This window comes from Ictidomys tridecemlineatus, chromosome 5 (assembly GCF_052094955.1).
Source record: "Ictidomys tridecemlineatus isolate mIctTri1 chromosome 5, mIctTri1.hap1, whole genome shotgun sequence".
Classification (NCBI taxonomy): Eukaryota; Metazoa; Chordata; class Mammalia; order Rodentia; family Sciuridae; genus Ictidomys; species Ictidomys tridecemlineatus.
Window position 1 is genome coordinate 29,852,361 of NC_135481.1, and position 22,820 is coordinate 29,875,180.

Sequence of the window (22,820 nt, forward strand, 5' to 3'; positions counted from 1 at the left end):
ATACACATTTTAAAAATATATTTAAGAGTGAAAATTGCCCTTTGAGACATATAAATCTCATCAACATGGCCATTTCTGATGTTTTTTTCTTTTATCATCCTGACTTCATTGTGAAGGAGATTTAATCCCAGGGAGCCCATTGTTTCAAATGATCATTATGACATTATTGTTCTGCTATGTGCTTAAAAATACGTTTAGATATATGAGAGAGCAGAATGAACCATAAAGTTACTCAGGGGCTGTTGGAATTAAGGCTATATCCAAGACGGGGCATTTCAATAAACAGGGCTTAGGTGAAATTCAATGGAAACTGCAAAGATGTTGGGATTTCTTTTAGCTTGGGAGAATCCAGGAAAGTTTCAAGTTGAGGATGGTTTAACGACTGGACCAAGAAAGGTAGGTAAGACTTGAATATGTAGAATCGAGAAGGCTTCCAGGAGGAAAATGCATTGGGGACAAACTTAAATGCATTCTCAAGTATTCTAAGTCTTAGCAATGCTTTCTAGGCATTTCCAAGAGTCGTATCCCAACAACATACAATTTTTCATTCTACCTTGCATCCCTCAGCAACTCAAGTACATTTTTACATGACCTAACTTCTGGGATCAATCATTGTCATTGTTCCCTTGCATGAATCCTCAATTTCCTATACTGGCTTGGCAAAACTCCAACCATGGGTTTAATTAAATTATTTTCCTATTTCATACCTATACCATGCAGATGAACATGACTGGGTAAAATTACATAGTCATGTTAACTTATCTCTCTTAAATTTGTTACCTCTGCCAGTTACCGTGGCACATGCCTGTAAATCCCAGTGGCTTCAGAGGCTGAGGCAGGAGGATGGAAAGTTCAAAGCCAATCTCAGCAACTTAATAAGGATTTAAGCAACTTTGTGAGACCCTGTCTCAAATTTAAAAAGTTAAAAAAGGCTGAGGATGTGGCTCCGTGGTTAAGCACCCCTCGGTTCAATTCCCAGTGCTGGAAAAAAAATTATTACTTCATGTAATGACTCTTAAGACAGGAAGTTGTATTTCCCAGTTCCTTTACTTTCTTGTCCTTCCATTTCATATTTCCTTTTTCCTTGACATCTAACACTTTTTTTTCTCATTTGTCCTCTTAGTGACATTACCTTCACTTTTATTGAAAAAAAAATGCTATCAAAAGAGAAAGTATGGGGCTGGCGTTGTGACTCACTGGGAGAGCATTTTCCTAGCATGTGTGAAGCACTGGGTTCAATTCTCAGCACTACACAAAAATAATAAATAAACAAAATGAAGGTATTGTGTCCATCTACAACTAAAAAAAAAAATTTAAAGAGAAAGTACAAGCTCCCATTCCCACATATATCCGCCTACTAGTATTTATACCTAAATTTTGCCTTACCTTCTTATTAATAGAGATAAATTTTGTGCGACCTCTGAGATTGACCCTTTCATTTACATAATGGATTTTACCCCCAGGACATTATGCCAGAAATTTATTCATCTCCCATCCCAGAATTTTCCTCCTCTTTTGAATTATTCTCAATTGTATAAATGCATGCTGTTACTTGTTCTAAATAAAAACAAACAAATAAATAAATAAATAATGTTATGATGTAGGAAGTATACCTCAATAAAGCTATTATTTAAAAAATTAAATTTGAACTAAAAAAAGGAATATTTCATCTCTTCTTAGCTCTTATCTTTCATATGAATTTTAGAATAACTTTGCCAGGCCTTTGAAGAATCCTGTGGGGATTTTGGGGTTTTAATGAGTTTATACATTAGTTTAGGAAGAAAATTATGTTTTCATTACTTTATCATTTCCTATTCATAATTTTGTATATATCTGTTTTTACTTATATTTTCTGTTATGTCCTTCAACAAAGTTTCATATTTTTCCATGTAAGGTATATATCTTTTTATCTAAATTTATTCCTAGGTATTTTTGTTGGGAAGTGGAATATCATCTTTTTAACACTTATTTTTCTGAGTAATGCAATTGATGTTTGCACATTATTTTTGTATTCTGTAACTTTGACTAACTTTTTTTGGGGGTGGGTACTTGGGATTTTACTCAAGGGTGCTTTACCACTGAGCTACAACCACAGTCTTTTTTATTTTTTTATTTTTGAATCGGTGTTTTGCCAAGTTGCTGAGGGTTTCACTAAGTTGCTGAGGCTGGTCTTGAACTTGGAATCCTCCTGCCTCAGCCTCCCAAGTCACAGGACATACACCTGTCCACCAATGCATCCAGTTGTAATTTTGATTAAATATTAATAGCTTGAACCATTTCTGTTGTAGACATTATCTGTGTAGCCTATCAACATTTATTATTATTGACTGTGTTAGTTTTCTGTCACTGTGACAAAATACCTGAGATGATCCTAAAGAGAGGAAAGGTTTATTGTGGTTTATAGTTTAAGTCCATAATCTGTTTGCCTCCACTGCCTTTGGGCCCATGACAACCAAAAAAGTAGAGAAGATGAGGGGAGGGAGAGAGAGGTGGGGGAGGGGGAAAGAGGGAGGGAGAGGGAGGAGAAGAGAAGAGGAGAGAAGAGAAGAGAGATCATGGTTTTAATATTCCCTACAAGGGCATGTTCCCATAGGAACACTTTCAGTTACAGCCCACTTCTTAAAGGTTCTGCTACCTTCCAAATGTGCTATGGGCGAAGGACCAAACCTTTAATATATGGGCCTTTGGGGATACATTGAAGCCATAGTACCTGCTATCTGTAAACAAAGGTTTGTTCATTTCATTTTAAGTTTCTCTTCTTTTTGTCCCTTTCTTTTGCCAAGGACATCCAGAGCCATGTTAAATAGATGCAGTAACAGAAGGCTTCCTTTCAATAGTCTTCTCAAAAGAAATGCTTCTGATATTTAATTAATTGTGAAGTTTGTGCTCTGGTATGTAGATACACATAAAAGGAAAAAAAAAATTGGTACTAGGGATTGAACCCAGGGGCCCTTTACCACTGAGCCATATCCCCAGCCCTTTTTATTTTTATTTTTATTTTTTTTTTTAATTTTGAGATAGGCTGTCACTAAATTACTTAGTTGCTAAATTGCTGAGGCTGGCTTTGAACTTGTGATTTTCTTACCTCAGGCTCCCAAATCGCTGGGATTACAGGTGTGTGCCACCATACCAGGCCTCAGTTTTCAAAGTTATCTTTCTGTTTCCTTATTTAGATCTGTATTTACCCTTTAATTCAACATTTCTCAAACTGCAGGAGTTCTGAGACAAGAATTTCTACAGTTACATCTGTTTGAGAAATACAGTGTCAAATGAAATAAAATAGTTTACTTCTAGAGCTTCATTATTCTTATGTGCACTGTGAATCTCCAAAAAAAAAAAAAAAGAAAGAAATACAGCTTGTAATATCATTCCTAATTGATTGGAACTAATTAAAATTAATTATGGAGCCTGGCACAGTGGCACATGCCTGTAATCCCAGCAATTTGGGAGGCTGAGGTAGGAGGATCTCGAGTTCAAAGCCAGTCTCAGAAACTTAGTGAGGCACTTAGCAACTCAGAAAGACCCTGTCTCTAAATAAAATATTTTTAAAAGGGCTGGGGAGATGGCTCAGTGGTTCAGTGCCCCTGGGTTCAATTCCCAGTATCAAAAACAAAAAATAAAAATAAAAAAGCAGAAAAAAGTTAATTATGGAATTTTTTGCACTGACCACCTAATAACAGCTTATGCGACCTAGTTCTTTAATCTTCAGATAGAATCATCCAGTCTTTTACTATGCTTTTCTGATGGAAAACTTGTTATATGCTGTCTCATTGCTAGACTGTAAACTCTTTGAAGGTGGATACTTCTTTTTGAAACATTACCTGATTTTATGTATGTGTAGAGACCCTGGCGTTCTGCTTGTCTCTTGAGTCTTGGAAGGGGCACACTGGATACCACCCAGAAGTTCATGCATGGCAGGCTTGAGCTATTCAATCTAATTCAGACTTCAGGATCTTTTTGTTACATCTCAATTATACTACTTGTGAATTTAGGAGCTAGGTACTGCTGGAGCTTAAGATGAGTAAGACCTTGTTATGCTTTCCAGCAGCATTTTTCAATGGTGGAGATCAGACAAGTGCATGAATGATTCAAACAACACACAATGAGTTCAAAAGAAAACAAGAGGTACAAAGCACATTTGGAGGGCAAAGAAACAACTGGGCAGGTGAGGGATAGGAACAATTGGGAAGATTAAGAAAAAAATCTCATGGAGGATATATTATTTGGGACAGACCTTAAAGATTTAAAAAATTTAGACTTTTTTTAGGGTAGGGTATTTGGAAGAGTAGAATTACAGATGGAGGGCATAGCATAAGTAAGGCATGGATGTAGGAATAAGTAAGCAAGTTCAAGTAGCTCTGTTTTGCAGGAACATTTGGAATATATGGAATGAGTTACAGATGACCACTGCATAAATAATAAAAATAGGAATAGGAACTTGAATGCCAATTTGGCTTTATATTGATGCTGCTGTCCTCAGAGAGCCACTATAAAACTTTTTAAATGGAAGAGTGATATGGGGACAACTTGCTTCTCTCCCACCTCTTTCCTTTGCCTCTGTCCAACACAGAGCTATTCTCTTTGCCTCTGTCCAACACAGTAATATATCAAAACTTCAGCCAATAAATCAAACTTCCTGTCTCCTGATCTACCTATGGAGATATTTTTGGAAAGCTGTCCAAAATACTATAGAAACCAGGATATTAGAATCTAGTATAATGTGCCTGAATCTTTGTATAACATGCCTGAAACCAGGGTGTTGAGGAGAGGGTGTCTTGGAGAAGAATGTGTTTAGATGAAGAGTACAGATAAGAATTTTTAGGTGGATTTAACAATAGTACCGAGGAGAATTATGCTTTCAGGTGTCAAAAAGGAAACCAGTAAGAAAAAACAACAGATGGATGTATATGGCAAATTCCAACTAGTGAGCCAGGAGAAAAAAAAACTGTAGCTAGTAAGCTGTTGTGAAAAGGTGAGTGAACTCCAAACAACTGGAGGGTTAGTTCGAGGCCACCCACCAGCCTTTAAAAGCGCTATCCCTCCTGGGGTTATGTTTTAAGAATTTCTAGTAGAGTTGAGATGGGCCTAGGGAAGCTGTGTTTGATGATCTTATGTTTCTGTGACCTGGACTTTGAGGTCATCAGAGTAAACGCGTTGGGGGAGGAAAGTACCTTTGGCATTGAAAGTGCTTGAAGGTCTGGGCAAGCTGGTCCCTGCTGGGAATCAATAAAAGAGGCAGAGCAATGCTTCCAGGAGGTTTTTTCCCCCCTCACTGCTGCTAAGACCGGGTTCTACTTAGGCTTTGTCAGCAAAGTCCAGGTCCCGGGGTCCACTAGAGGCCAAGGATGCCTCCGGATGGGCCTCTTTTAGCCCCTAGGGCTGCAGGCTTTGGCGCGCCCCCGCGGGCTGGGGCGGGCAGGGTGGAGCTGCCGCAGTCAGCCAGACTGCTGCGGGCGCTCACTTCGCTCTTGGCCTGGTAGGTGCGCCTGTGTCGCCGGTGCCCGGGGAAGGCAGGCATTGCAGGAGGGAGACGCCCGCCATGCCCGGCCCGCAGCTCCCCTCCTCGGCTTCCCGCCCGCCGCCCCCGCGGAACGACCAGCCGCAGCCCCTGTGAGGAGGAAGAGGCGGCGGCGGCAGAGGAGGCACCGCCCCCTTGGCAGCTCCCCGACCTGGCGGCCTCGGCAGGACCCATGGCGGACTCCTCGCCCGCGTTGTCCCTGCGGGAAGGCGGCCCCCGCGCGCCGCGGCCCTCGGCCCCCTCGCCGCCGCCGCGCTCGCGTTCCGGCTCAGAGTCCGAGGAGGCCGAGCTGTCGGTGAGCCTGGCCCGCACCAAGACCCGCTCGTACGGCAGCACCGCCAGCGTGCGGGCGCCGCTGGGCGCCGGCGTGATCGAGCGCCTGGTGGAGCACCGGGTCCGCGCCGACGACACGCTGCAGGGCATCGCGCTCAAGTACGGAGTCACGGTGAGCAGGGCGCGCCGCCGCGGCCCGGGCTGGCGGCTCCGGGGCGGGGGAGGGGGACGGAAGGACTCGGGTGCGGAGACGGCAGCCAGCCGTCCCCGCGCGGCTCGGCCCCAAGCAGTCGCCTGGCGCGCGCTGCTGGCAGCAGCGATGGTCGCCCAAGCTGGTCCTGCAGCCAGAGGGGCGGGCTGCTAGTGCTCCCTCCCCAGGTAGCTGCCTCCAGTTTCCAGCGCCCTGCCCAGACTCTGAACAGATCTGTTGGGTGAGGAAGATCAAGGAGGACCAGGACTTTGGTATCACCGGCAGCCACCTTCACCCGATTTGCTCTCGCCATCTCACTACTATATATTTACTCAAAGCCCCACTGAGGTGGATTCTGTTCTCCTTGTAAACAAGCTCTATGATGAGTCAGGAAGGGTACAGTTGTGCCCGTTGTATGGTACTGGTTCTGTCGATTATGCTTCTTTATTTAGAAGTGAAATTACAGCCCTGGGCTCACTGGCAACCGTGAATGTGACACCTGTGGAGAGGGCTGTGTTTATTACAAATTTATGTGTGTGCGTCTTGGGTATATTGCATTACACCTCTGGGAAGAACATGGAAACCTGAGGGAACAAATTGTTTCATTAAAATTACTTATAATTAACTCTGAGCTATGTGATGGCCTTTTAACATTTGAGTTGACTATCAGTTTCAGTATTCTTTCCTGAAGCACCATAGACAGCAGTGAGAAGAAATGTGATCATATCTTTCTCTTGAAGTGAAACTCCGACTCATTGCCAAGGATGGAAGTAATCTATTTTGCATATTTAAGCAGGTATATGTTTACCATTAGGTCTCTCTGTCATTTTAACATTTTTTAAATTAATTAACTTATTTTCATTGAGTTTATATGACAGCAATACGTATTTTGATTCATTGTACACAATTGCAGCACAACTTTAAATTTTTCTGGTTGTACACGGTGTAGTATTGCACCATATGTGCAGTCATACATGTATCTAGGGTAATGATGCCTGTCGCATTCCATCATCTTTCCTGTGCCCTTACATCCTTCCCATCCATCCCACCCCTTTGCCCAATCAAAGTTCCTCCATTTTTCCCACCCGCCCCTATTATGGATCAGCAAGCACTAATCAGAGAGAACGTTCTGCCTTTGGTTTTTTGGGATTGGCTTACTTCACTTAGCATGATATTCTCCAGTTCCATCCATGTACCTGCAAATGCCATGATTTTATTGTCTTTTAATGCTGAGTAATATTCCATTGTGTATGTATACCACAGGTTCTTTACCCATTCATCTATTGAAAGGCATCTAGGTTGCTTCCACAATTTAGCTATTGTGAATTGAGCTGCTATGAACATTGATGTGGCTGCCTCACTGAAGTATGCTATTTTCAAGTGCTTTGGGTATAGATGGAAGAATGGGATAGCTGGGTCAAATGGTGGTTCCATTCCAAGTTTTCTAAGGAATCTCCATACTGCTTTCCAGATTGGTTGCACTAATTTGCAGTCCCACCAACAATGTATGAGTATGCCTTTTCCCCCACATCCTCACCAACATTTTTTGTTGTCTGTATTCTTGATAACTGCTATTCTGACTGGTGTGAGATGAAATCTTAGAGTAGTTTCCATTTGCATTTCTCTAATTACAATAGATGTTGAATATTTTTTCATATATTTGTTGATTGTATATCTTCTTCTGAGAAGTATCTGTTCAGCTCCTTAGTCCATTTATTGATTGGGTTGTTTAGTTTTTTAGTGTTAAGTTTTTTGAGTTCTTTATATATCCTGGAGATTAGTGCTCTGATGTGTGTGGCTAAATTTTGCTCCCAAAATGTAGGCTCTCTGTTCACCTCACTGATGGTTTCTTTTGCTGAGAAGAAGATTTTTAGTTTGAGTCCATCCCATTTATTAATTCTTGATTTTATTTCTTGTGCTTTAGGAGTCTTGTTAAGGAAGTCGGGGCCTAATCTGATGTGATGAAGATTTGGTCTTACTTTTTCCTCTATCAAGCGAAGGGTGTCTGGTCTAATTCCTACGTCCTTGATCCATTTTGAGTTGAGTTTTCATTTTGAGAGCAGGAACCTTGCTGTGCAGTCATATACTGATATGCCATGGAGAACCCCTATTCTGACCTCTTGGGAGTTCTCTAAATTGAACTTAGACCTATAGTTCTCCATGTGTATCAGAAGGGCCTGGTTTGGGTCAGAGCCAGAGAAAAGCCCAGTTGGAAAATACCCATAGCTACTCTTTGTTAATACTTGCTATGTGTCAGGCATTGCATTTGTCCTATTGCATCTTGATTTTATTTGACTCTCACAATAAGCCTAGCACATAGGTGGAATGAATCTTTTTACAGAAGAGAAGAAGTTAAGAGCTAAGGATCTTTTCCTGGTATGATTTTTATTGAGATCAGCTTGAATTAACACAGTGATAAAGGATTTGCTTTTCTCTAGATATTACTTCTGATATCTACTCTTATCTAGAGGTCTCTCAGCATCTTGGTTACTGAAGAAGGAAAGTCTTTTTTATTTGGTTTCTGTACATCTTTCCTATTAGGCTAGGGTGCCTACAGCTAGGAATTTTTATGATATCCAGGAGTGTTATTTCCTATGTTTTCTTCCCATGGTGATCTCCCATTACCCACAGGCCTTAGTGGTTTCTCTTGAGTTACTTAAGGCTCCCAAACAGCTGATCACTGTAGTTCTCTACCTTTGATCAAATACTTCCTAATCCATGTTTTGTCCAGTATAAATCCTATTACTTATAACCTTATTACTCCCTTCCATTTGAGAGTAAATCAGATTTTTCATTGCTTTTTTTTAAAGAGAGAGAGAGAGAGAGAGAGAGAGAGAGAGAGAATTTTTAAATATTTATTTATTTATTTTTAGTTATTGGCGGACACAACATCTTTGTTTGTATGTGGTGCTGAGGATCGAACCCGGGCCGCACGCATGCCAGGCAAGCGCGCTACCTCTTGAGCCACATCCCCAGCCCCTTTTCATTGCTTTTATAAAGACTTTTGATTTTAAGATGTAACTCGGGTATGATGAATTGGGAAATATAGTCTACGGTCACAAATAGTCCTTTACAATGTTTTTCAATTTTAGCACTATTGATTATATGGACTTTGTTGTTGGAGTCTGTCCTGTGCATTGTAGGATATTTAGCAGTATCTCTGCCCTTTACCCACTGGAGGCAGGTAGTACATCCCTCTCCTCTTTCAGACATTGCCAAACATTCCTTTGGAGGCAAACTCATGCCTGGTTGAGAACCACTGTTTTTTTCCATATGTATGTATTTCATTACCTTGGGCTCTGGTCTGTAGTTGATGAAGTTTTTGGAGACTTCTCTACTGGTTGTATAGAACCAGTGAACATAATAATACCATACAGTGAAGTAATATTCTTGCTTTAATTAATACCTGTATACATTAATTGGATTTACTTAATGGTAAATGAGATTTTAGGTAGAAGCTTAAAGGTAGAAAGGTTTTCTGTTTTTTTTTTTTTTTCTTCTCTTAACTAAACAGAAAGAAGTTGAATGAGTTTAATTTTCTAATATTCACTGCCAGGATCATCTACAACATATTCAAATTGTTGTTTAAAAGACTCAGTGAAGATATGTTGGGGACCAAGGGGCCCACAGTAGTGTGCCTGGAAATTAAGAGTGAATCCAGGCAAACAGTTGACCTTAACATTCCATGTGTGGGGATAGAGCACAGCTCTGCAGCTTAGAGGAGTAGGAACTCTCAGGCAAGCCTGACTACTGAGGGCAGCTCCTCAGCCACCCAGCTGGGTCCCAGGCAGGACTTCAGTCCCTTAGTGGGGAAACTGGGTAAAAGTCAGTAGTGCTCTTTGTACAAGAAGCTTCCCAGAACAGAGACTCTGACAAAGGGTGAACACGGAGACCTGATTGCCTTCCCTGGTTTCCAAGGGGAACAAATTGGAAGCTGGGTATCCAAAGTGATATCCAAAAGCTGGCAGCCAAATACATCTCAGGATATGGGGGTAGACCAGTGTTCCTTCAGCTGGCCTGGGTGGGAGAGGAGTGTGCTGGGGCAGACTGAAAATGAAGAGTCCAGCTGACCTCAGACCTTTGGGATCAGAATATCCGGAAAAGGCATCTATGAATCTCTGTTTTTTTTTTTTTTAGAAGTGTGGCCTCTTTGCTTATTCCCAAAGTCTTTTCCCTTCTTGGGCTCATTGTACTTGCTATTCCATATGTCTGGAATGTTTTTTTTTCCAGATAGCTGAAGGGCTGGCTGAGTGCAGGAGCCGCTGCATGGGTGTGACCTATGCAGTTACATAAGGCCCCATGCTTAGAAGGGATTGTTACTTGATTTAATGCTCAGTTGTGTCTTAAAATCTTTCATTTGTAAACAAAGGCCCCACATTTTCATTTTCCACTGGGCTCTGGGCAGTGATCTAGCTGGTCCTGGTTTTGTGACCTGCTCCCTTATTGCCTTCAAAACTTTGCTTAAGTATTTCCTCTGTGGGATCTTGCTTGACCATTCTATGTCAAATTGCAACCCTCTTTCACACTGGCATTTTCCCCTATTTTCCCTGTCTTGTTTTCCTAAAGTATTTATCATTCATCCAATTATTCTTTTTTTTTTCTTTTTCCATTTCCACCTTTCTGGTGAGACATTCATGAACAAATAAAAATCCATGCCCTCGTGGAACTTATATTTTAGTCAGTTAAGACAGTAAGTAAACAAAGTATGTTAGATGTCAGATATTGATGAACAAAATTAAAAAAAAAATCAAGGAGAGGATAGGGAGGACCATTGGGGGTGGTTGCAAGTTAAAATGGGATGACCAGGGAAGGCCTTACAAAGGAGGAAAGGGAGGGAGCCATGCAGATATCTGGTGAAGAACATTCTAGGCAGAAGGAATAGCCAGCCAGTGGTGCAAAGGCCCTGAGGTGGGAGCATGATTGATGACTTCCCAGGAAGAGTATGACTGGTGTTTAGAATGCCATTGAGAATAGTTGGACAAGATTACTTGAAGCCTTGAAAGCAGTTTTAAGGGATTAAGCTCTATCTCTCATTGGGGACCCATTGACAGTAGTGGTGGTGGGGTTTGAGCAGAAGAGTAACATGATCTTACTTATGGGTTAAAAGGATCACTCTAGCTTCTGTTTTGAGAATGAGCTGTAGGAAGGCTGTGCCAAGGCAGAGACCACATAGGGAAGCTTTTGCATGTGATGCAGGTGAAAGAAGACAGTAGTTTGGACCAAAGTAAAGAAAGGAGATAGTGAAAAGTGGCTGGATTTTGGATGACTTGCTGATATGCTAGAAAAGTTCTGCTTATTTGTTTATTGTTCAGTTTGAATATCTCTGCCCTAGGGATGCACCTGAGGACCCAGGAGACTCCGTTATAGGAAAAAAAGAATGTGGGGGTTCAAGGACCTGGCCAGGCTGACACTGATGGGTCCCAGTTTTTCTGACAGTGACTTGGAAAATATTTTTATGATGTTTTCCCATCACCCCTTTTAAAATCATTAATACTTACTTCCTAATAAATGGTGTTCATTATTTCTTTCCCACTTTTATTGGGTCTCTTTGTTTGAGGCCCTGTACTAGATGCTGGGACTACATGTTCTCTTTTCATTTATAGTGAATTTATCAGCTAACTCCTTTCTATCTTGTAACTACTTGAGAAGCAAGGAGCTTGTCTGTTTCATCTTTTACTTTTCTTTTCTTTTCTTTTTTTTTTTTTTTGGTACTGGAGATTGAACCCAGAGGCATTTTAGCACTAAGTTAAACCCCCAGCCCTTTGTTTTGAGAAGGGGGTTTCTCTAAGTTGCTGAGGCTGACCTTGAACCTATGATCCTCCTGCTTCAGCCTCCCTAGTCACTGGGATTGCAGGCATGTGCCACTGCTCCTGGCTTGTCTGATGTATCTTTATATCCTCCCGGCCTGGTACATAGCACCTGGTGGGTCCACAGGGACCTAATCCACAAGAAAGCCTGACTGGTATGAAATTGTAAGTCCTACAGTTGAGCAGGTCCTGGAAGACCAGGGCCCAGGTAAGGGCTGAGTGAGGAGGTGCAGCCTGCTGGAGATATGAACTGTACGAGGTAGTTTGAAGCACATTCTGATATCTATGGGAGGCTGCTGCCCTTGCTAGTGTTGGCTGTTGGTTTCATCTCCTCCCATAGCTGTGGGTTTTCACATTGAACTACACATAGGTTTAGGTTCGGACATTTTTTTTTTTTTTTATCAGAGTAGTAAGCATTTGAAGAAGTGGGTCTGGGTAACTGAAACTATTTGGGTCAGTTCAAACCTCAGACATAAACTTGCTGGGGCTGGAATTTCCCTAGTTTTTTTTTTTTTAATAATATTTACTGAGACTAACAGGCCCCTTCCTTAACCCTGTGTTCTAGATTTAGCCATCGCTCTCTCTGCCATCCTTGCTCCTCCCAGTTGGATTCAAGCCTCTGCAGGAAGAAGTTGACCAGCTCTAGGTTGCCACTGGGAACTTTTTGTTTGGAAACCCTGGAGAAACCTCCAGAGAACAGCATAGAAACTGAAAGTGAAAAGGAGGCAGCCAAGTGCACCTATTATTTGTATAAACTTTGTCTTTTTACTTCCCCCAGGGAACTTGCCTCTTTTCTAAGATCCAGAGGCCCCCTCATCCCCAGCACCCTCGGTGACCTTCTGTCTAGTTTTATTCCTAGGGTCTTCTCTTCCTTTTCCAGTTAGCTTCTTGGCCATGTTGTTGCTTAACATTTTCCCACATAAAAGTTATCTTGATGATTAAAAAAAAAAAAAAGTGAAATGATTGTCATTTTAGAATAAGTACTGTGAGTTAGAAGCAGAAGGGTATGTAAATCTGCAGTTTTATAAATACTACAGACAAATAATACTTCAGTCTGCTGCTGGTAGAGATTGTTGACCCTTGCTGGACATAGTGCCACTTATAGTGAGAGGTATAGTAAAATAGCCTGAAATTTGGGGTGCTAGTAGAGTGAGTTCTCACATACTTAAAAAAAAAAAAATTCACAGCAACTTGGGAGGCTGAGGCAGGAGAATCACAAGTTTGAGGCCAGTCTTGGCAACTTAGTAAGACCCTGTCTCAAAATTAAAATTTAAAAAATGCCTGGGGATATAGCTCAGTGATAAATAAACCATTCATGGGTTCAACTACCAGTACCAGAAAACAAAACCAAAAGCCAAAAAATAAAAACAACAATCCTCTGGAGCTCAAAGGTATAATTACACACCACAAAATCCACCCTGTTTTAAGTGTACAGTTCAATGATTTTTTTTGTAAATTTATACAGTTGCGCAACCATCACCAGGGCCTGTTCTACTCATTGTTCTTTAGGCCAGGAAACCACTGATCTACTTTTTAGTTTGTAAGTTACCTTTTTTGGAAATTTCCTGTAAGTGGGACGATATTTACTCTTCTGAGAGTGTGGAGAAGAAAAATACATCTTTTTTTCCCCCATGAGCACATGGCAATGGAGGGGTCTGATTGCCGCCAACACCTGGAACATGAGACAGGTGTGGAGGTGAATCTTGAGAGAATCATTTAGTATTTAAATCTGTTTCTATTAAATAAAAATCAAATGATAGTTGTATGCATATATAAAATTGTCCAGAAATATTTTCAGAAGGGCTTGTCTCTTTTAAGGAATGGAGAGGAAGCAAAGAGGTTTTGAATATTACCTTCACTGTTCAAGAGGTGAGCCGATGATGGTGGACCTAGTGCCTTTTGTAAGGGTTCTTGTCCATCCCCTAGAACTCTTGAGGAGCTTATTCCCCTTTTGGGAATAAGCATTGTGAATTCCCTCCTAAATAATTTCACCTTTACAAAATGTATTTATGGGAGTCACTTTAAAAGGTTATTTTTAGGTTATTGATAGCACTTGTCTACTTTATTTCACCATGATTGACCAGGGCCTATCCGGTTGGTTCTTCCTTTAGTTCTATAACCTGTTTCTTAGTGACCAAAGAGTGAATTTTATTTCACTGAGTCACACTATTCAACCCTGATTAGGAGAGAATGAAGTGAAAGCATTTGATTGCTGTACTTCCGTCCTGAGAAACAGAAAGTAGTTCTATGTCATTTGCAAAAGGTTGTACTTTCTATTTTCAGGCTTAAGTGGCTCTTAGGAAATGTTGTGAGGTGGGCAGGTGGGAAGGCTGTGGAGTTTTCCAGCCCTTCCTTGGATTGGATAATGGCTTTTCTTAGTTTCATGTGGGTCCAATTTCCAGAACAGGAAACCTAACCTATGTTCCAACAGAAGAATAAAACATTCCAAACAAAACGTCTTTCACTGTTTTAGATTACCCACGGTTCTCATATGAGCCTCAGTGCTTACTTCCATAGCTGGACTTCCTCTTTCCACCAGTGCTTCTTTCTTGCCAACCCATTTTCTGCACAGCTGCAAAGTGATCTTTAACTGTAATCAGATCATGTCATTCTCTTCCTTCATCTTCCAGTGGCTTCTCATCACATTCAAAATGAATTCCAAATTCTTTACCTCGGCCTGAAGGTGGCTTATTACTCCCTACATTTCACCACACAGTTTGGGGTGTTGCTGCTGCTCTTTCTGGATGGAATCCTGGGTATGTTTTGTTTTGTTTTTTTAAACCAGGGATTGAACCCAGGGGCACTTAACCACTGAGCCACATCCCCAGCCCTTTTTTGTATTTTATTTAGAGACAGGGTCTTGCTGAGTTGCTTAGGACCTTGATAAGTTGCTGAGGCTGGCTTTGAACTCGTGATCCTTCTGCCTCAGCCTCCCAAGCTGCTAGGATTATAGGCGGAATCGTGGGTATTTGTGTCTGTTTCCCCCCCCCCCCCCGGCTTTTTGCATAGCTGTTTCTTGCCTTGACATTGCTATAGGTAACAGAATTTGGAGCCTATGCTCTTGGTCTAAGTTAGTGTAAAGTTTAGATAAAATTCTTTACTTTTTAAAAATGTTTTGTTGGAGATATGTTATTCATGTTGGCTGGTTTATATACAATCTTTATATATTCTAATTTTGGGAGAGATTTTAAAAAGTTTAATGGGAGAAAATTCCTATCCTCCTCCTTCTCATTAGCTAAATATTTGTTAACAAAGATTTGCCCTTACCTGTTGCTTTCTTACTTTTAACCAAATATAATCATGATAGTTACTAACATTTTTTAGTGCTTCCTCTCTGCCATGTATTGTTCTAAATATTTTACATAAACCAATTCTTTTAATCCTCATAGCAGTCATATTGCATGAGAGGAACTGTTCCTATTCTTACTTTACAGGTAAGAGAACAGATGTAGAGAATGGTAAGTAAGTGGAAAAACCAGAATGTGAACCCAGAAAGTGTGGCCTGTGTGTCTAACTACTAACTTAAACTCATTTACCTGTTTCACCTTCTGACTCAGATCTAATCTGACTGTAGATTGGTTCCCATCTTGATGCTAACTACATCTGGATATCCCTAATTTACTGGTATTGAACCCAGGGCTTTGGGTATGTCAGGCAATTACTCTACCACAGAGCTACACCCCCAACCTTTTTTTATTTTACTTGAGACAGAATCTCATTGAGTTGTCTAGGCTGACCTTGAATTTGTGATCCTCTTGCTTTAGCTGGTATTATAGGCACGGAGTACCATGCCCATCCCTTCAATGAATACCTTAAATGCTTATTGATCATTCTGAGTGAAAACACAGTCCCTGATGCCAGAAAGCTCAGGACTAGTTACAAGGCAATTCTGTAGTGAATCACTTGCACAGTAGTGCACAGAAGAGCCTGGAGAGCCCTGTTCTTCACTGCCTGTAGTCTCTCTGACTGCACCCAGGCCCCCACTCAGTCACCTTGTCTTGTGCTCAGTATCCTTGGTCCCTGGCTGGACCTTAATGACCTGTGTTGTTCTGCATGATGGATGTTATCAGTCCGGGTCCTAGCTGGATAGAGAGAGCATACTCAGAGGACATGGCAACTTGGGAATTCACAGACTTTCATGAAGGGACCTTTATAGAGTACGAACAGGGTGAAGGGAACCAACAAGGGGTAGTGAGGAACTCAGACACAGCCACAGCAGGAAGACATCCATCCTAGGCCTAAAGTACCAAGGGAAATCCAGTCTTCCCTTGGTGGAGGGGTGGAGTCTGGGATGAGGGACTGCCTGATAGAAAATTAAGACCATTGAAGAATGAAACCACCAGAATTATGGTGTCTTCCTTTAGTTAACCAACTAACATTTTCAAGAATATGGAGGCTTGGGAAATGTAGTTCTTAAAAGGTCTTCTCCCCCACCCCCTTAGTTGGGCATGGTGGCACACATGCCTGTAATTGCAATGACTTGGGAGGCTGAGGCAGGAGGATTGCAAGTTCAAGGCCAGCCACAGCAACTTAGTGAGGCCCTAAACAACTTAGTGAAACCTTGTCTCAAATGAAAAGGCCTGGGGATGTGGCTCAGTGGTGTGCCCCTGGGTTCAATCCCATGTATCCCCTCAATTAAGAAAGGTTAGCCCCCAGGGTTCAGAACAGGTTCAAGGAGAGATGGGGATGGATGGAGAGGTGAGGATAGGTTTAAAAGGAAAATAACCATCACAATAGATAATACCACTTCTCATTTAATTTTTTTTTTAACTTGGAATTAGTACTTCAACATTTTGTTTTGTTTGGCTGGAGGCAATTCAGACCATAATACAAAGTGTATAATATTTATCAATATCATTTAATTTTAATTAACTAAAAGCCACCTGTATGCAAAATCAAAGATTTTCTGCTTATCTATAAAATTCAAGGAATCAGGAGTTGGTAAACCTTTACTATAGTTTTATGTGTCAGGAAATGTGTTCTTCTGTTTGTTTTTTTCCCCTCCAACTGCGTATAAATGTGAAAATCATTCTTAGCTTGTGTGCTATACAAAAATAGGTGATGGGTCAGATTTGGTTCCTGGGCAGTAATTTACCAGCCCTTGTTATAGATGTCAGTCTTTTTTTTTTTTTATTCTGGGGATTGAACTCAGTGGTACTGTCTCTGAGTTACATCCCCAATCATTTTTTATTTTATTTTGAGACAGGATCTTGCAAAGTGTTGATGTTATTTAACACTCTCCAATCTAAATCTAAGCAAGGCCAGAGATACTTGGAAATTTTAATTTTTTCTCTAAAATGGACCTGCCCATGACTTTGGTCTCTTTCTTGCCATTTGCCATCTCCTGCAACTACCACACAAAGAACTATCCTTTCTCTGTTCTTTTGTAGTATCTTTTAAAAGAGAAACAAACAAACAAAAGCTTTGAAGGTACTATTTGCATGGAATCAGCTTATCATGGGAAAGCAGGAGGAACAGGATTAATTTCTTTGACTGTTGTGTCTTCAGGCTCTTAGAAGTAGAAACATAATTCTTTTTTTTGCTACTTAGAATCAATTTAGTATTAAATGCTCCCATAATTTGATTCCATTAATTATTCACTTTTATCCAGACATATGGACTTTAGAGTCAGACAGAACTTCCAGTTCAGACATTGATAGAGCTGTATGCACGTGCTCAAATCAATTAATCATCTCTTGTGTGCTTGAATTTCTTCATTGGAAAACGGAGAATAGAAAGTACCATCCACTGCCACTCCTAACATCTATCTAATATGTGTAGAACATTTGTAATACTTTTGTATATATTCTCTCCATATGTATATGTGTTATATCCACACACACGCGCACACACACACACACACACACACGTATCCACACATAAGTTACATCACGAGAAAGAGTGGTACAAATGAGATGCTGGAGTGTGTGTGGAGTGCCTGGAGTGGTGCAGGTCCTCAGGCTGGTCAGCTGAAGTCTATAGACACATTATAATACAATGTGATGAACATAAGCACAGACATTTCTCCAACAAGCTCAGGTACAGCATAGTTTGAGTTTCACGATCACCAGCATTGTGGACTTCGGCAGGTCACTTACCTCTCTTTCCTCATTTGTGAAGAGGAGCTGATAATATTAATATTTGGATTGTTTTGAAGTTTAAATGAGATAACTTGTATAAATTCTGTTCCCCCCTCACCCTTCTTTTTCACATCTGTGGTTTGAGGGAGGCATTCACTAGCTATGAAAGAATTATAGGTTAGAAAAACCTCTGTTGCCAACTGCAGTGGCACATGCCTATAATCCCAGCTGCTGGGGAGGCTGAGGCAGGAGGATTGCAAGTTCAAGGCTAGCCTCAGCAATATAGCAAGACTCTATCTCAAATTGAAAATTAAAAAAGACTGTGGTGTAGTTAAGTGGGAAAGGCCCCTGGGCTCCATTCTCTGGAGTCCTCCCTACCCCCCCAAAAAACAAAAAAACTTTCAAAACAACAACATATCTATATTAAATACTAGATTACATTATAAACATATTAAATTCTAGCTTCTTCATCTGCCAGTTATATGATGATTCTTTCATATATAATATCTTTTAAGCCTACTGTCTTCTGTTTATAAAGTGGATCTTCACATACCCATTCCATGTGGGCAAAAGAATGAGATACTGCATGTAAAATGCCCCCATCACCTTTCTTTACCCATGTCTACTCATTTTCAAGGCCTACTTGAAGTCAAAGAGTCAGAATCAGAATCCACCTTCTCTGTGAGACTGACTGTAGCTCTAGCCTATATCATTCTTCCAAATCTGGTTGTACTGATGCCTCTGTATCTGTTAATTCACCAAGCACAATTCTTGAAACATAGGAAGCTCTCCACAAGTAAGTAGCAATGATAGGAAACAGGTTTTAATACAGACAATGCAAATGTTAAAATAAGAATAAAATGCATTAAATAAATGCTTAAAATCCTATATTTTTTAACTTCAGAGACTTTGGGCCATCAATGCTAAAGACTGCCTTATAGCAGAAATAATATACTGGGGGAAAATGAGTTTCCTTTTTTAAGATTGGGAAACAGAATTTAATGACGTCTCTTGATAACTAGAAGTATCTAGTATGTGGAGTGCCTGATGTGGTGCAGGTCCTCAGGCTGGTCAGCTGAAGTCTGTAGATGTACTATAATACAGTGTGATAAACGTAAGCACAGATGTTTCTCCAACAAGTTCAGATGCAGCATAGTTTGACCAAACTATGGGGTGAACAAACTCAAGTGAGGACTTGAATCAGAGAAGGCATTGTACATACATTGCTCATGAATTTAGCAAGACTCTATCAGAGAAGAGTCAGTTGAAGAGTCAGTGTTGCTCAGCATTGTATAGTAAATCCTCCTCCTGGACTTGGTTATATGTAACTCTGTGTTTCATTTTTTTTTTAAATTTTAGATGGAACAGATTAAAAGGGCCAATAAACTGTTTACCAATGATTGTATATTTCTGAAGAAAACTTTGAACATCCCAGTTATATCAGAGAAGCCTTTGTTGTTTAATGGACTTAACTCCGTTGATTCTCCAGAAAATGAAACTGTTGATAGCAGCTTTTCACATGAAGAGGAGCCTGTGGTGGGTGGGGAAGACCTCCCTCCTCCCAGTCCTCAGGAATCTGAGATTCAGCCTGTGCAGCCTGAAGAAGTGTCAGCCAGAGATTTCCTTCAAAGACTTGATTTGCAGATTAAATTATCAACACAGGCAGCCAAGAAACTAAAAGAAGAAAGCAGGTAAAAATTCCCTGGTAAAAAAATGTCAGAGGCTGATTAAATTACTCTTAAGATGTCCTTGCTTTACATTTTAATTCTAGAAAGACATTTCTAATGTATGAAGTGCAAAGAGAGCTACCGCATAATGCTTAAGGCTTTATCTGTTACAAATGCTTTTTTCTCTGTTATTTATTATAAAAAAATTGCTTCTTTGCTTTAATAACATTAATGTCCAGCTAGTAATTCTGGATAGCATCTTGTTGACTGTTCAAAGGAAGCAGTGCCATAAAGAAAACTTGGACAATACGGACCTTTATAAAATTTGTCAAAAACATTGTCTCTTATTTGTTACCAAGTGTTTCCTACATAAGATTTCCTGTGAAATCTTTTTTTTTTGTATTTTTTTAGTTGTTGATGGACCTTTATTATTTTTAAAAATTTATTTATATGTGGTACTGAGGATCGAACCTACTTGATAGCAGTTTTTCACATGAAGAGGAGCCTGTGGTGCCTCCCTCATGCTAGGCAAGCGCTGTACCACTGAGGCACAACCCCAGTCCTCCTATGAGTTTTTTTTTCTTTGTTTAAAATTTGGTACTGGAACAAACCTTTGTATCTCCTCTAGAATAGGTTTCCTTCTGGCTTTATGATTTTAAGAAGGTACAAGCTGTTGTGTTTCTTTTTCCCCCCTGGATCCTGGGAAACTTACAAGTAAAATAGCCCAGGTTTGACCTCTATATAGTACTTCTATGGTTACTTTATTGGCTTCCTTCTCCTTTCCTTAGTCCTGATTTTTTAATCTCTACTTTATTCATCCTGTTATAAATATGCTGTTTGTTTTAGGTACCTCAGTACCATTTGAGAAAGAAGTGGCATATAGAAAGCAAACAGATATAAATATAATTTACATAAATGTAATATATTTAATTATTATATATCATTATTTTTTCCAATAATTGAGACACCAGTAAGATGGAGATAGTAAGGTATGCCACTTTCAAGGTGTGCACAATACTCTTAAGTGGATACACTCTTATCCAGTAGGTATTAAGTTGTACCTTAACATACATACATACATACATATATATATATATATATATATATATATATGTTTTAGATTTCTGATTGTAATTTTAAATACTAATTTATGCTATATTTGTTGGTTTTTGTTTGTTTAGAGATGAAGAAAGTCCCTATGCAACGTCCCTCTATCACAGTTAGGTGATTAGTGGCATGATTCTAACCTGGATTAAGCGGTGGTTGGGCCATAAAGAACCTGGTAACTGAAGATCCAGAAGCATCCCTTTTGGATTCCCATAGCACTCATCTTAAAATCACAATTAAGTCTACCTACTGCAGTTGCACTGAAGTGGTTATTTCCCTCTGGCTTTTTAAAATGTTCAGTTTTTATTATGGCATGATAGCAAAATTATATTCTGAAGCTTATTACTTTTGTAGGTGGTAATAGTTTTTAGACTAGCTTTTGTAAATACTGGTGGAGATAAGCATCAAAGACTTTATATATTTAAGCTGAAAACAGTGTTTAGCTCCTAATGAAATTCTAATTATGTGAAAAACATGGTGGCTGTTTAAGTGATGCTGAATTTGCTGTGTGTTTATAACTTAAGTGCTATATACATATATATATTTCAATATGTATTACATATTCCGTATTAATACAAAGAACCAAATTTTGTCTGCTATTTTGTAAAAATAAACTACAAAAGTCTGAGAAAATAAACTATGTTTTCACATATGAGTCTTCATTTTTTTTTCAAAATGGGAAAAAATTAATTTTTAAATTCTGTTTTTAAATTAATGGCTTTTGTTATTATAAATGCAATTTTTGAAAGAAATTTTGATGATCTAAAAGCAAATCAATTCTAGTTCCTAGTTTCCTTTGCATTTTTGTTGACCCAATGTGATTCAGATATAATGAAAATATAGAATACCAATAAATAAATAATACCAAGTTCTGACACATTTCTTAATTCTAGTTCAGATTTTACTACCAAGTCATTTTATAGAGTGTTGTATATGTAATACACATATGTAATGTAATGTAATACACTGTACAGTACATAATGTAATGTAATACACTGTACAGTGTATTCCAATACATCACTATGTAATATATTCCACATTATTTGAATTTAGAGTTAGGTTTTTGTCTTATTTTTTTTATACTACAGGTTATAGCAGTAAACTTCAAGCAATATACTATTTACAATTAAGTATGTTTTTGGTATCAATTTCTATTTAACCAGTAGATTAAGTCTTTATGCTTCCACAGCAATTCTCTGTATTTACCGGTCATCACCATCCCTAAGCTCATCGGCATCACCTAACAGGTGTTTGTTGTCTCTGGAGCAAAAGGAATTTTCATTATTTTTTTGTTTTTTTGTACTGGGGATTTAAGCCAGAGGTGCTTTACCACTGAGCCACATCCCCAGCCCTTAGTTTTGAGACAAGGTCTTGCTGAGTTGCTTAGGGCCTCACTAAGTTGCTGAGGCTAGCCTGAATTTGAGATTTTTTGCCCCAGACTCCCAGGAATTACAGTTGTGTGCCACTGCACCCAGCCAAAAGGGACTTTTGTTGTCCCTTTCTTATTTTTTCTGTTATTTTCTTCTTCCCTGTTTTGTTCCTCCAGATCTTCCATGGAACAGGAAACGTGTGCCTTTAGATGGCAGTGCAGCAGAGCTTGCAGAACCAGAACTGCATGTATCCAACCTGGAGGCTGATCAGCAGCCCGTTGATGGGAAGCAGTCGCTGTCTGCTCTTGACTTGCTCATTTCTTGTTTATAACTTGACATGCATTATCCCCCCACCTTTTTTTTCTTTTCTTCATGCTATTATAGCATCTTTGCAACAGGGTGCTCTATTGATCATGCTTTGCCATTTCCTTGTATCCACTACAACCTGAACTGTAGGGAGTTAGTTGGAAAAAGAGAAAGCTAAAAAAAGGGGGGGGGGACAAAAATGCCTGTAAAAAAGCCCAAGCAAACCTCTGTGGAAGCCTAGGGACTTTTAAAAATGTAGTTATGATATTTAACAAAATAATCTGAAATTTAAGAGTAATCCAAAAGATAAATCCAAAGATACTATCCAAAACATATAAACTCAAATTTGAAATTAAGACCACAATCTTGAATTTTTTTCATTATTTTATTTTTGCCTCTTTTAGCAATTTCAGGTGGAAATTCTGTCATATCAAGTTCCTAACAACTTTGTGGCCATAGTTGAGCTGTACAGGTCTAGAGTACTTTAGTCCCTACCTTGGTA

At 39.7% G+C, this 22,820-nt stretch overlaps 1 protein-coding gene across 3 annotated transcripts; it reads left to right on the plus strand.

The window, feature by feature from the left end:
- Positions 1-5,293: 5,293 nt before the first annotated feature.
- Lysmd2 (LysM domain containing 2) lies at positions 5,294-21,292 on the plus strand. 3 transcript variants are annotated; one of them, XM_078049620.1, is made up of 4 exons: positions 5,836-5,963; positions 6,652-6,777; positions 19,228-19,559; positions 20,717-21,292. In XM_078049620.1, exons 3-4 carry the CDS (start codon positions 19,228-19,230, stop codon positions 20,757-20,759), a joined length of 375 nt encoding a protein of 124 aa, XP_077905746.1. In that variant the 5' UTR covers positions 5,836-5,963; positions 6,652-6,777; the 3' UTR covers positions 20,760-21,292. The 3 variants fall into 3 exon arrangements, with proteins under 3 accessions (XP_077905745.1, XP_077905746.1, XP_005316632.2); XM_078049619.1 differs by lacking the exon at positions 6,652-6,777 and having other exon boundaries at positions 5,294-5,963; XM_005316575.5 differs by lacking the exons at positions 5,836-5,963; positions 6,652-6,777 and adding an exon at positions 14,445-14,544.
- Positions 21,293-22,820: the final 1,528 nt, after the last annotated feature.